The following is a 15,661-nucleotide window of genomic DNA, read 5'->3' on the forward strand; positions in this document are numbered from 1 at the left end:
TCAAATTTTATAAGAAAGTCAACAGATAGGATGCAAAACTGAAGCATAATTTTAAAACTATATTGACTCGACCTCAGTATTGATCACTGAGTAACTAGTGACTTTTGGGAGGGGCGTGTCTTTGATATTATGAAGGTTCTGTGCACTGTAAGATGTTTGGCATCTCTGCAGCCCAGTCACTAAACGCCAGTTATTGTGACCACCAAAAATATGTCCTTGCATTTCTAAAAGTATCCTAAGAACTTGGCACTGCATTAGATTGAGAAACACTACTCACCTCTTATAGGTTTTTTTATAGCACTTTTTTCTTCAAATTTAGAGCAATGTTGGAGATTTAAGGTCTCCTTACTGAAAAATCACAGAAGGGATCCTTTACATCAAATCATTCAATTTCATATTGTTATCCCTTTCTTCTACTGAATTAAAATAAAAGTCAACTTAATACAGAATAAGCCCTCTTATCAAATATAATCATTTGTAAGTTTAAAAAAACTTGTTGAAACACAGAATATGAAAAAATAAACCTAGTTTTCATATTTAATATTTCTGAGTGTGATAAAAAATGGATAATATCAAGTTTAATGTATTGTGCATTTTTAAGTGTACAATTCTATGACACAAAAATATTCATATCATTGTACAACTATCACACTCTTTATCTTTGGAACTATTTTATCTTCCCTAAATGCATATATTAACATATTTATATAACATGTATATAGCCATTTGCCAATCTTTTGATTTGGGGCCAAGATCTTTTCTTTGAGTGCAGTTGCCTGACCGGAATTCCCCCTGGCCATCTTTTTTGCATGAACTACACTAATAACAAACTCTCCAGGATTTTCAGTTTCGATTTCTTTAAAATGAAACAAGAACCGAAAAACATTGGGAGAGAATCTGAGTGCTGCATCCTCCCCTCAGATCCTCTGCTACCTCCCAATAGTTTACCAGCTAAACTTAGAGCAAGTTTTGAATAACCTTACATTTACCTAGTCTTCTGGATGCTCAGTCTAGTCTTTATGAAACAATGATTCATTCTTTTTTGCATTGGTATTTTTATCATTTTTTTCATAAAATTCAATAAAGTTATATGACTTTAAAGGTTTGGGTTCAAATACAGTTGACTCTTGGAAAGGATCCAGTTGAACTAATGAGTAGGCGAAGTTAGAGAGCTGTCTGTTTACCATAAGCATTTTAAGAAATGATCTAACAGGAAGTTTAAATAATTTTAATAATAAAAATGAATATATTACAAATAGTATGTGTACCTGTGGTGATTAATGTGTGTCAACTTGACTGGGTCACAGGATGTCCAGACTTTTGATCAAACATTATTCTGGGTATGTCTGTGAAGGTATTACTGAATGTAATTAACCTTTCAATGGTAAGACTGAGCAAAGCAGCCTGCGCTTCCTAATGTGGGTGGGCCTCATCCAATGAATTGAAAACATGAACAGCATGAAAAGGTTGAATAAGGAGGAACTCCTTTTGCTTCACTGATTTGAGCTCTGAAACATCGTTTTTGTTTTTGTTTTCTCTAGTCTTTGGACGTAAACTGAAACATCAGGTTGTCCAGGGGCTTCAGCTTATTGCTTTCAGAGTGAGACTACACACTGGTTACCCTAAGTCTCTAGCTGGCTAAATGCAAATCTTAGGACTTCTTAGCCTCCAAAATCAAGTGAGCCATAGACAAACTAAACTTTAAAGTAAAGACAATTACGAGAGACAGAGAAGGACACTATGTAATGATCAAGGATTCGATCCAAGAATATAAAAATTGTAAATATTTATGCACCCAACATAAAAGCACCTCAATATATTATGCAAATGCTAATAGCCATAAAAGGGGAAATTGACAGTAACACAATAATAGTGAGGTACTTGAACACCACTTACACATGCATAGATCATCCAGGCAGAAAATTAATAAGGAAACACAAACTTTAAATTACACATTATACCAGATAGACTTAGTGGGTATTTATAGGACATTCCAACCAAAACAAAAAAGCAAAAAGCAGAATACACTTTCTTCAAGCGTACACAGAACATTCTCCAGGATAGATAACATCTAAATTTAAGGAAATTGAAATTATATCAAGCATATTTTCTGACCAAAATGCTATGAGATTAGAAATCAATTACAGGAAAAAACTGTAAAAAAAAAAAAAAAGGCAAACACATGAAGACTAAACAATATTGCTACTAAAAAACAAAGAGTCACTAAAGAAATCAAAAAGGAAATTTTAAAAAATACTTAGAACAAATGATAATGAAAACAAAACCTGTGGGATGCAGCAAAAGCAGTTCTGAGAGTTAAGTTCAAAGCAATAAAATCCTACTTCAAGAAACAAGAAAATTCTCAAATGAACAAGCTAACCTTTACATAGAAAGTAACTCGACAAAGAAGAGTAAACAAAGCCGAAGTTACTAGAAGGAAAGAAATAAAGATCAGGGCAGAAATAAATGAAATAGAAACAAGAGAAAAATACCAAAGATCAATGAAACTAAAAGCTGGTTCTTTGAGAAGATAAACCAAGTGATGTAAACATTTACCTAGCCTCATCAAGAAAAAAAGGAGAGAACTCAGATCAATAGAATTAGAAATGAAAAAGAAGTTACAACTGACCCCACAGTAAGACAAAAGATCCTAAGATACTCCTACAAGCCACTGCATGCCAATAACATGGATAAACTGTAAGAAATGGATAAACTCTTAGAAAAATAAAACTTTCCAATACTGAACCAGGAAGAAATAGAAAATCTAAACAGACAAATCACAAGCAATAAAATTGAAACTGTGATTAAAAATCTTCCAACAAACAAAAGTCCAGAACCAGATGACTTCTGACCATTCTATCAAATGACCAGGCAAATTCTATCAAACATTTAGAGAAGATATAACACCTATCCTTCTCAAATTTTTTCAAGAAGTTGCAAAGGGAGTAACAGTCTCATACTCATTCTACAAGGCCACCATCACCCTGATACCAAAATTAGACAAAGATAGCACAGAAAAAGAAAATTATAGACCAGTATCACTGATGAACATAGATACAGAAATTCTCAACAAAATACTATCAAACAGAATCCAACAACACATTAAATACACCAGGATCAAGTGGGATTTATCTCAGTGATGCAAGGATTCTTCAATATATGCAAATCAATGTGATACACCATATTAACAAATTGAAGAATAAAAACCATACAACCTTCTCAATAGATGCAAAAATGCTTTTGAAAAATTCGCACCCATTCAAGATAAAAATTCTCCATAAAGTGAGCATAGAGGGAAACTACTGTAACATGACGGACCCATAGCAAACATCACTCTCAGTGGTGAAAAACTGAAAGCATTTCCTCTAAGATCAGGAACAAGACAACGGTGTATCTACTCTCACCTGTATTTTCAACACAGTTTTTGAAGTACTGGCCATGGCAGTCAGAGATGAAAAAGAAATAAAAGGAATCCAAGTTGGAAAAGAAGTAAAACTGTCACCGTTTTCAGATGACATGATATTACACATAGAAAATCCTAAAGAGGCCATCAGAAAACTCCTAAAGCTAACAAATGAATTTAGTAAAGTTGCAGGATATAAAATTAATACTCTGAAATCTCTTGCATTCCTATACACTAACAACAGAAGATCAGAAAGAGATATTAAGGAAACAATCCCATTTACCATTGGGATTGTTTATAACAAAAGTAATAAAATAACTAGGAATAAACCTACCTAAGGAGGACTATGCCAAAGCCTTTGACTGTATGGATCACAACAAACTGTGGAAAATTCTGAAAGAGATAGGAATACCAGACCACCTTACCTGCTTCCTGAGAAACCTATATGCAGATCAAGAAGCAACAGTTAGAACGGTACATGGAACAACAGACTGGTTCCAAATTGGAAAAGGAGTACGTCAAGGCTGTATATTTCCACCCTCTTATTTAACTTATATGCATAATGTGAAATGCTGGGCTGGATGAAGCACAAGCTGGAATCAAGATTACTGGGAGAAATATCAATAACCTTGGATACACAGATGACACTACCCTTATGGCAGAAAGGAAAAAGGAATTAAAGAGCCTCTCAATGAAAGTGAAAAAGGAGGGTGAAAAGTTGGCCTAAAACTCAACATTCAGAAAAAGAAGATCATGGCATCTGGTCCCATCACTTCATGGCAAATAGATGGGGAAACAATGGAACAGTGAGAGACTTTATTTTTGGGGGCTCCAAAATCACTGCGTATGGTGACTGCAGCCATGAAATTAAAAGACACTTGCTCTTTGGAAGAAAAGCTATGACCAACCTAGACAGCATATTAAAAAGCAGAGACATTATTTTGCCAACAAAGGTCCATCTAGTCAAGGCTATGGCTTATGCAGTCGCTATGTATGGTTGTGAGAGTTGAGTCATAAAGAAGGCTGAGTGCCAAAGAATTGATGCTTTTGAACTGTGGTGTTGGAGAAGACTCTTGAGAGTCCCTTGGACTGCAAGGAGATCCAACCTGTCCATCCTAAAGGAAATCAGTCCTGAATATTCATTGGAAGGACTGATGCTGAAGCTGAAACTCCAATACTTTGGCCACCTGATGTGAAGAACTGACTCCTTGGAAAAGATCCTTATGCTGGGAAAGAATGAAGGCAGGAGGAGAAGGTGATGACAGAAGGTAAGATGGTTAGATGGCATCACAGACTCAATGGACATGAGTTTGAGCAAGCTCTGAGAACTGGTGATGGACAGGGAAGCCTGGTGTGCTGCAGTCCATGGGGTGCAAAAAGTCGGACACGACTGAGTGACCGAACTGCACTGAACTGAACTGAAGGAGCAAAAAAATCTGTATTCAGAAAACTATAAGATACTGATGAAAGAAATCAAGGATGACACAAATAGATAAAGAGATATATCAGTACCATGTTCATATCTGGAGAAGGCAATGGCACCCCACTCCAGTACTCTTGCCTAGAAAATCCCATGGACAGAGGAGCCTGGTAGGCTGCAGTCCATGAGGTCACTAAGAGTCAGACACAACTGAGCGACTTCACTTTCACTTTTCACTTTCATGCATTGGAGAAGCAAATGGCAACCCACTCCAGTGTTCTTGCCTGGAGAATCCCAGGGACGGGGGAGCCTGGTGGGCTGCCATCTATGGGGTCGCACAGAGTCGGACACGACTGAAATGACTTAGCAGCAGCATGTTCATATCAGTACCACGTTCTTGTATTGGAAGAATCAATATTGTAAAAATGACTATACTAACCCAAAGCAATCTACGGTCAATGCAATCCCTATCAAATCACCAATGGCATTTTTCACAGAATTAGAATAAAAAATTAAAGAGATTCAATAAGTGGTACTGGGAAAACTGGACATGTAAAAGAATGAAATTAGAACACTGCCTAACATTATACAGAAAAATAAACTCAAAATGGATTAAAGACCTAACTGTAAGGCCAGACATTATAAAATTCAAAGAGGAAAATTCACAGGCAGAAAACTCTTTGATATAAATAACGGCAAGATATTTTTTAACCCAATTCCGGGAGAAATGAAAATAAAATAAAAATAAACAAATTGAACTACTTATGTTTAAAAGCTTTTTCACAACAAAGGAAACCATAAAGATGAAAGGACAGCCCTCAGAATGGGAGATAATATTTGCAAAGAAAAGCAATTGACAAGGGATTAATCTCCAAAATATATAAATAGCTCATGGAGCTCAATATCATGAAAACAAACAATCCAATCAAAAAATGGGCAGAAGACCTAAATAGACAATTCTTCAAAGAATACATACAGATGGCCAACAAACACATGAAAAGATGCTCGATATCACTAATTGTTAGGGAAATGCAAACCAAAACTACATGAGGTATTACATCACACCAGTCAGAATGACCATTATCAAAAAATGAACAAACAATAAATGCTGGAGACAGTGTGGAGGAAAAAAAGAACCCTCTGACACTGTTGGTGGGAATGTACATTGATAAAGTCTCTATGGAGAATAGTAAGGAAGTTCCATAAAAAACTAAAAATAGAACTACCATATGACCTAACAATCCACTCCTGGGCATATATCCAGAGAAAACCATAATTCAAAAAGATACATGCACCCAGTGTTCACTGGAGCATTGTTTACAATAACCATGATATGGAATCAGTCTAAGTGTCCATTGATAGATAAACAGATAAAGAAGATGTGATACATATACACTGGAATGGAATATTACTCAGTCATAAAAAGGAATGAAATTGTGCCATTTGCAGAGATGTGGATGGACCTTGAGACTGTCAAACAGAGTGAAGTAAGTCAAAGAGAAACACAAATATTGTATATTAACACATATTTGTGGAATCTAGAAAAATGGTATAGATGATCTTATTTATAAAGCAGAAATGGAGATACAGATGTAGAGAACAAAGGAGGAAGGGGGCTATGGGATGAATTTGGAGATTGGGATTGATGTATATACCCTACTGATATTGTTAATATGTATAAAATAGATAACTAACGAGAACTTACTGTATAGCACAGGGAACTCTACTCAGTGCTCAGTGGTGACCTAAATGGGAAGGAAATCCACAAAAGGGGGGATATATGTAAACATACAGCTGATTCACTTTGTTGTACAGCAAAAACTAATACAACATTGTAAAGCAGCTGTACTCCAATAAAAATTAATAAAAAATCAAGCAAGCCAATTCTTTAAATAAATAATTATTATTTATTTCTTATGCAATATATGCACATATCCTATTGGTTCTGCTTCTCTGGAGGATCTTGCCTAATAAAATACCTGACAAGTAAATGCAATGTGAAACTTGGAAAAGAAAGAAGAGATTAGTGGAAAAACTGCAAAATTCAAACAAAGTCTTGAATTTAGGTAATCATAATGTATCAATGTTGATTTTTAAATGTGTTAAATGTACCACGGTAATGGAATATGTTAAAAGGAGAGGAAGCTGGTAATACTCTGTAGTATGCTTATAATGTTTCTGTAAATCTAAAATTATACCAAAATAAAAACTTGGTTTCAAATGATAACAGGTATTGTGTGATCCCTCTTTCTCAAACCATATCTAATTACCTGTCATTGTATTTATATTTGTTCACCAAATTTAGTAATCTTTACTTTGGGAAATTATTTACCTCTTCTTTTGTACCTTTCTGTATTTCTTGAATTTTTTAAAACAATAATAGACATTATTATATAAAACAATAAAGTCATTCTTTAGAACATCTGAGTCTGTTTGACAAGGGGACGTTTAGAAATTATCCAAAGCTAAAAGCACTATGATATTTGATTTGATGTTAGTTTCTAATAACATGCTTTCATCTGTTAACACTCTCCTTGTGAACCTAAAGGTGACTTTAAGATGAGGCTCTAAGTTTATTAACATTATGCCACAGAACTAGAAGAATGACCAGGTAATGTTGGAGTAAGAGCATATTGTTTTTGACATACATAACTTAACATTCTACATGTCTGTGTTACTTTTGCTTTTTTGCCAGCTGTAAGCATCATAAAGGACAAGAAGGGAAGGCTCTTGGTTGCAGTTTTGCAGTTCTGATCAGTGGACCAGTGAGGCATCAAGAATTGTTAGAGATCCGTATCTCCAAGTCACAGCAGAACTTGCCATTGAGTCATGGGGGGGATTAGAAGGACAGCTTCCTCAAAGCCCTAACACAAAGAAAATCGTCTGATGCTCATTCTTTTCATCCTCGTATTCATCCTCTTTCATCTTTGTTCTCTTCACCTTGTCTCTCCTCTCCCGCCATCCTGCTTCTCCTCTGACTTTGACCATTAGGTACTTGTAAATTCTCGGGGGAGCTGCTTCTTTTCATTTTCACTCTAAGACCATGACCTCTTCGCAGACAGGAATAGTTATCTTCTTCATTCCCATGTCCCCATCACCTAGCATAGTCCTCACCCATCAGTCATGGGCTGGGTTGTTGAATGGGTGACTTTGAGACTGGAAGGGATGGTAATGTCTATGAGCTCAGCTTCAGCTGCAAATGGAACCTCTGGGATTTTCTAGTTCTTACTCATCCAAGTTCTCTCTCTCTTCTTACCTATTGTTTTTCTTTCCCAGACTCTCTCTTCCTGTAATTTATTTGTATGTATGCTTATTCACTCAGTCATATCCAACTCTTAGTGACCCCATGGACTGTAGCCTGCCAGGCTCCTCTGTCCATGGGATTCTCCAGGCAAGAAGACTGGAGTGGGTTGCCATTTCCTTCTCCAGGGGATCTTCCTGACCTGGGATCAAACCTGCGTCTCTTGTGTCTCCTGCATTACAGGCAAATTCTTTACCCACTGAGCCATGGGGGAAGCCTGTAATATATGCTAGCCTTATTGTCCTTATTCTGCACTTTTTGAGTGTGCCTACTCTAGGGTCATTCTGCTGTTTGCATGAGGTCAAGTCTTCCCTTTAACTTTTGTTTCTAGAAAGTGATCATCTATGCCAGTGGTTCTTAAACTTGACTGGGCATCAGAATCACTTAGAGGGTCTGTTAAACTACAGACTCCTGGGCCCCAACCTCAGAGTTTCTCACTCAGTAGGTCTGGGGGAGGGCTGGAGGATTTGCATTCCTAAGTCCCTAGTAAGGCTGCTGCTGGTCCAGACACCATGCTTAGAAGTACTAGTCAGTTAAGTTATCTAATTTCCTCTGCCAGGGAGAAAAAAGAAACAGAGTTTTCATTGTCTAGAACTTAACTATGAAATAAAAGTAATGGGAAGAATATGCATGTTTTGTTTTAAGCTCAAAGTATATAAAGGTTTTTTTTTTTTCCCTTATAATCGTCATTCTTTAATTCAAACCATTCCGTAGACCATAAGTAAAGTTAAAACTGCAACCAGAGAAAAGACTATTGATATTTCTATCAGAGTATATAAAAAGGTTAATTATGGTGTGCACATCTTTAAAGATCTCCTTGCTGTGTGAGCCATCTCCAGAAATACTTGCCATAGAACTGAAATAGAAATGATTATATGAGTAAATTATCACCCACACTCCTTGCATGCATCATTTCATACCACAAGCCTTTTCTCTTTTCAAGGAATAATGGTTTTACATTTTACTTTGTGATGGCACTCTAATTGCTAAATATAATAGGGGCATTATGCTACAAAGTTAAAAGATTTCAAGTGAAAAGATAAGTCAAATATAGTCATCTCATCCAGCCAATGATTTCTTAAAGTGTGCTTCTCTTTTTTTCTCAGCTGTCCCTGAATTCTCTCCTGGGATGACTGAAACCAAACACCACGGCACAAAAAAAGCTTAAAAGGGATGCTAGAATTCAACTAGTCCAGGCATCTGTGACTCTGACCCGCTGCCCAAATCTGGCCCACCATTTTTGTAAATAAAATTTTATTGGCGAGTAGGCATGCCTGTTTGTTTACATATTTGGATGACTGCTTCCACTCTTCAGTGATGGAGTTAAGTGGTTGCAACACAGACCATGTGATTCAAGGGCCAAAATATTTACTATTTCACCCTTTACCAAAAAGGTTTGCTGACCCCGGCTCTAGTCCAGCCTACTGATTTGGCAGGTGAGATAACTCATCCTGAGAGAGAAAGTGGTAGCTCAATGTAATACATTCAAAGAGACACAGGACTGCAGAATGCCAGGCGTCATCCTCAACAGTTCCTATAAGAGCTTTGTCCCCAGAGAGTCATCGCAGTCCCGCATATATTAAGTAGAGAAGGGGACATTGGGGTAAGTTTGCATCTCATTACAATTTTTAAAGAGCCCTGTATATGACAAACCCAAAAAGAACAGTGTGACATATGTGTGCTTTGATGTTAGTCCAGGATGTATAACAGCATCATTTTTTTTTTTTTTTTCACACGTGCACAAAACACATTAACTGCCTAACATTTAGGGCCCATTTCAATAATGAGAAAGTCTTTCTCATTGATGGGAGAATCATGAGGATCATCTTGCCTTCCATAAAATGTACTAACATTCTGTCATGTAATATTCTCGAGTATCCAGAGCTTTCAGGAGAATGTGCCTGACGGTGTGAATTCTCTCCTCAAGGTATTAGACTCACAAATTTGACAAAACCATATGGCTGTGTATATATGTGAATTTACAGAAGTGTTTTTATGGAGTTCATATATCTGTGTCTAAAATGATACCATGTTGCCAGGTGTCAGTGGTCCCCAAATCCCTTTTATTTGTATGTTAAGAAAATGTCTATTCTATTGTTGCTGTTGTTCAGTTGCTCAGTCATGTCCAACTCTTTGCCACCCCATGGACTGCAACATGCCAGGCTTCCCTGTCCTTCACTATCTTCCAGAGCTTGCTCAAACTCATGCTCATTGAGTCAAGGGTGCCTTCTAACCATTTCATCCTCTGTTGCCCCCTTCTCATCTTGTCCTCAGTCTTTCCCAGCATCAAGGTCTTTTCCAATGAATCAGCTCTTCACATCAGGTGGCCAAAGTACTGGAGCTTCAGTTTCAGCATCAGTCCTTCCAATGAATATTCAGGGTTAATTTCCTTTAGGATTGATTGGTTGGATCTCCTTGTTGTCCAAGGGACCCTCAACAGTCTTCTCCAACACCACAGTTCAAAAGCATCAGCTCTTTGGCTCTCAGCCTTCTTTATGATCCAACTCTCATATCCATACATGACTACTGGAAAAACCATAGCTTTGACTATTTATATTCTGTAAATGAACCCAAATTCTATGGTTTCAGGTAAATGCACAGAGTTGTACAATGAATTTAAGAGGAATGTTTTCACTAAAAGAACCATGATTTTACTTGTTCATTCATCGGTGCTTTATTGGGTGTCTCTTCTGTGTCAGGAACTCATGTGCTGAGATGATACACAAAGAGAGTAAGAGGACCTCACTGATAGGAGGAGCAGTCCTCTAAAGACATGCGGTACAATATCCCTGAATGCTCTGCCATGGAGAGAGCGATGGAAGAGACAGAGCAGAGTCCTGAAAGGTGAACAGGGGCTTGCCGTGCAGCTCTGCCACACAGCCTTTGACACAATTTCAATGTTACCTCTCTTGGGAGCCTTTCTTGACTCCCCAGTCTCATTTAGACATCCTTTTTAGTGTTCCATAGCCTATCACACTCTGTTACTCTTGCCTGGAAAATCCCATGGATGGAGGAGCCTGATAGGCTGCAGTCCATGGGGTCGCCAAGAGCCAAGACACGACTGAGCGACTTCACTTTCACTTTTCACTTTCATGCATTGGAGAAGAAAATGGCAACCCACTCCAGTGTTCTTACCTGGAGAATCCCAGGGACGGGAGAGCCTGGTGGGCTGCCGTCTCTGGGGTTGCACAGAGTCGGACACGACTGAAGTGACTTAGCGGCAGTAGCTGCTTGCCAGTGCAGGAGACATAAGAAACTCAGGTTTGATCCCTGGGTCAGGAAGATCCCCTGGAGGAGGGCATGGCAACCCACTCCAGTATTCTTGCCTGGAGAATCACCATGGAGAGAGGAGCCTGGTGGGATACAGTCCATAGGGTTGCAAAGAGTCTGACAGGACTGAAGTGACTGAACACACACACGCACGTGCACACACACAGAGCCTTCAGTAGGTATTCAGTAAACAGATGCATGGTGAGTGAGTGAATGAATGGATGAGCAAATGAGGGAAATAATGAACAGACAAAAGGCAGAAGTGTGAACCACTATGGCCTGTACAGGGAACTGCTTATATGGCTAGGAGATGGGGCATGGGGAAAAGGGGGACAGGCCCACTGGGAGAAAAATCTAGAAAGGTAGATGAGGGGAAGAATGTGGTGGACCATAGGCCACTCTAGGAGCTGGCACTGCATTAAGTATATCAGCAAGTCCTTGTTGGCCCCTACTATATGCCAATCCTGTGTTAGGCTCTGGGGGTATAAGATCTGGCCTCTGCCCTTATGGAGTTTATTGCTTCTCTGAAGCATATTAATCATGGTTACACATGAGCTCTGGATACAGACTGCTTAGGTTCCAGTTTTAATTTATCCTTCACTAGCTATGTGGCCTTCAGCTTCTTAGAACTTCAGTTTCTTTACTTGTAAAGCTAGGGTAATAATAGAACCTACCTCATAGTTGTTGTAAAGATTAAAATGAAATAGTATATATAAAGATGCCTCACACATAGGAAGTACTTAATAAATATTAGGCACTCTTATTGGGAAAAGAGACACTGAACAAAGAATTTAAAGTGTGTTGAAACCATAATTCAAATAGATACATGCACGCCAATGCTCATTTCAGCACTGTTTACAATAGCCAGGACATGGAAGCAACCCAAATGTCCATCAACAGATGAATGGATAAAGATGATGTGGTACATATATACCAGGGAATAGGCTCAGATGGTAAAGAAATTGCCTGCAATGCAGGAGACCCAGGTTCAATCCCTGGATCGGGAAGATCCCCTGGAGAATGGAATGGCTACCCACTCCAGTATTCTTGCCTGAAGAATTCCACAGACAGACCACGGGGTTGCAAAGAATCAAGACGCAACTGAGCGACTAACACTTTCACTTTCACATAGTTGTTGTAATGATTAAAATGAGATAGTGTATATAAAAAGGCCTCACACGTAGGAAGTACTTAACAAATACTAGGCACTTGTATTGGGGAAAAGAAAACACTGAACACATTGAACAAAGAATTTAAAGTCTATTGGAACCTACTGTAATTCAAAAAGATACACACACCCACACCCCAGGGTTCACTGAAGCACTATTTACAATAGCCAGGACATGAAAGCAACCTAAATGTCCATCTAGATGCATGGATAAAGAAGATGCAGTACATATATATGAGGGAGTATTAGCCATAAAGAAAGAACAAAATAATGTCATTTGCAGCAACGTGGATGAATTTAGAGATTATCATAAGTGAAGTAAGTCAGACAAAGACACATATCATATGATAGCACTCATATGTGGAAACTACTTTTTAAAAAATGATCTTATTTACAAAACCTTAAACAGACTCACAGATTCAAAAAACAAATTTATGGTTACCAAAGGGGAAACATGGGCAGGGGATAAATTAAGAGCTTGGGATTAATATACACACACACCATATATATAAAATAGATAACCAACAAGGACCTCCTGTATAGCACAGGGAACTCTACTCAATATTCTGTAGTAGCCTATATGGGAAAAGAATCTGAAAAAGAATGAATATATGTATAACTGAATTACTAAGCTGTACACCTAAAACTAACACAATATTGTAAGTCAACTATACACCAATAACATTTTAAAAAATAAAGTGTGTTGGAGAGCTGAGAAGGTGCAGCCCAGACTGCAATGAGAATGTCATTGTGGTGGATGGTGACAGGCACAGGAGCAGCCGACACAATCTGGAGGTTCGGGGGAGTGGGTAGAAAGATGTTCTAAGATAAATACCTTGTGAAAGGGGAGGATTCTTGCCAGAGTGATTTAAGATGCACACCGTTCTGGCTACAGCTAATGTACTGAGAGGGAAGAGGGCCGGGACTGGAATCGAGCTGGAGAAGCAGGCAGAGGCCAGTATGGTGGGCTTTAGGGGTCCTGGTAGTATTGGGGGCTTCATCCCAAGTTAATGGGAATCACTAAGGATGAAGCATGAGGGCAGCAAGACCAGAACTGTGTTTTTAAAAGATGTAGAGAAGTGGACATATTCAAGAAAGTAAAGGAATTGAATGAATTGGTGACTGACTGGATATAAGATGTGAGGGGAAAAAGGTATAACACATCTCCCAGATTTCTAGATTGAGCTGTTGAAGGGATATGTACTCTTTACTTAGCTAGGGACATGAAAGAAAACGCAGACTCATCATTTAAAATTCTCCTAGATCCTAAACACACTCATTTCTGGCGTGAAAGTGAAAGTGTGTCACTCAGTTGTGTCTGACTCTCTGCGACCCCATGAACTCCACTGTCCAAGGAATTCTCCAGGCAAGAATACTGGAGTGGGTTGCCATTTCCTTCTCCAGGAAATCTTCCTGGCCCAGGGATCAAGGCCAGGTCTCCCGCATTATGGGCAGATTCTTTACATGCCAAATTCCACATTAAATTCATCTCATAAAAATTTTCCCTTTGAAGTTTGTACTAGTTAATTTTTTTTTTTTTTGTATTTAAGCCAATCAACTTTTCTGTAGATCACAAACATTTTACAGGTTCTTGAAAACCCAGAGGACCATTATCAATGATGACCACATTCACAGGCTATGGTGGGTTATGGAGTGAGTGAGTGAAGTGAGGACACTCTGAGTGGATTTCCTTTTCACAGGCATAACTAGGAAAGAAACAAAAGAGCAGGCGAGAGGCAAACAAGGGTATAAAGTCCAGGGAGAGTATGATTTATTGAAGATTAGAGCTTTTCTGCTCAACATCACTTATTATCAGAGAAATGCAAGTCAAGACTGCAACAAGGTATCACATCACCCCAATCCGAAAAGCATCATCAAAAAGTCTACCAATAGTAAATGCTGGAAATAGAGGTGGAGGAAAAGGAACCATCCTATACTGTTGGTGGAAATGTAAATTAGTACAACCACTATGGAGAACAGTATGGAGGGTCCTTAAAAAACTAAAAATAGAACTAGCATTTGATCCAGTAATACCACTCCTGAGTACATTTCCAGAGAAACCATAGTTTGAAAAGATACAGGCACCGCAGTGTTCATTGTAGCACTGTTCACAATGGTCAAATTATGGAAGCAAACTCAGTGTCCATCGGCAGAAAAATGCATAAAGAAGATATGATACATATATACAATCAAGTATTGCTGCTGCTACTGCTAAGTCGCTTCAGTCATGTCCGACTCTGTGCGACCCCATAGACGGCAGCCCACCAGGCTCCCCCGTCCCCGGGATTCTCCAGGCAAGAACACTGGAGTGGGTTGCCATTTCCTTTTCCAATGCATGAAAGTGAAAAGTGAAAGTGAAGTCACTCAGTTGTGTCCAACTCTAGCAACCCCATGGACTGCAGCCAGGCTCCTCCATCCATGGGATTTTCCAGGCAAAAGTACTGGAGTGGGGTGCCATTGCCTTCTCCAACAATCAAGTATTACTCAGCCATAAAAAAGAACAAAATAGTGCCATTTTCAGCAACATGGATGGACCTAGAGATTACCATGCTAAGTGAAGTAAGTCTGAAAGAGAAACACAAATTTATCATATGATATCACTTAGATGTGGGATCTAATTTTTAAAATGATATAAATGATCTTATTTACAAAACAGGAAGAGACTCACAGGTTTTGAAAACACAAATTTATGCTACCAGAGGAGAAACACCGAGGGGAGGGATAAATCAGGAGTTTGGGATTAATATACACACACTGCTGTATATAAAATGGATAACCAACAATGACCTACTGTGTAGCACAAGGGACTTTATTCTATATTCTGTAATAACCTATGTGAGTAAAGAATCTGAAAAAGAATGAATATATGTATAACTGAGCCACTTTGTTGTACATCTGAAACTAACACAATATTATAAATCAACTCTACTCCAGCAAAAAATTTTTAAATTAGAGATTTTTACAGAGTTTGGAAGAAAAGAGTAACCAAAGAAAAATTAATGACACAGGAGAGACTATGAATATTTGATCAAAATGCTACTTGAGGAGACAGCAGATAGGAAGTGATCCAGAAATTAAGTAGATTTACCTTCTTCAAAA

The 15,661-nt window shown here is 38.3% G+C and overlaps 1 protein-coding gene and 1 long non-coding RNA gene across 2 annotated transcripts in view; one reads left to right on the forward strand and one right to left on the reverse strand.

The window, feature by feature from the left end:
* UMAD1 (UBAP1-MVB12-associated (UMA) domain containing 1) overlaps positions 1-9,391 on the forward strand; it is a 295,711-nt gene extending 286,320 nt beyond the window's left edge. The window contains exon 4 of the mRNA XM_044946491.2: positions 9,231-9,391. Coding sequence (XP_044802426.2) covers positions 9,231-9,257 — 27 coding nt within the window. The 3' untranslated portion in view covers positions 9,258-9,391. The remainder of the gene's footprint in view (positions 1-9,230) is intronic.
* LOC112586445 overlaps positions 1-15,661 on the reverse strand; it is a 105,452-nt gene that overhangs the window by 34,797 nt on the left and 54,994 nt on the right. The gene's annotated exons all lie outside the window — the stretch shown is intronic.

The sequence above is a fragment of the Bubalus bubalis genome, chromosome 8, assembly GCF_019923935.1.
Source record: "Bubalus bubalis isolate 160015118507 breed Murrah chromosome 8, NDDB_SH_1, whole genome shotgun sequence".
NCBI classification, from domain to species: domain Eukaryota; kingdom Metazoa; phylum Chordata; class Mammalia; order Artiodactyla; family Bovidae; genus Bubalus; species Bubalus bubalis.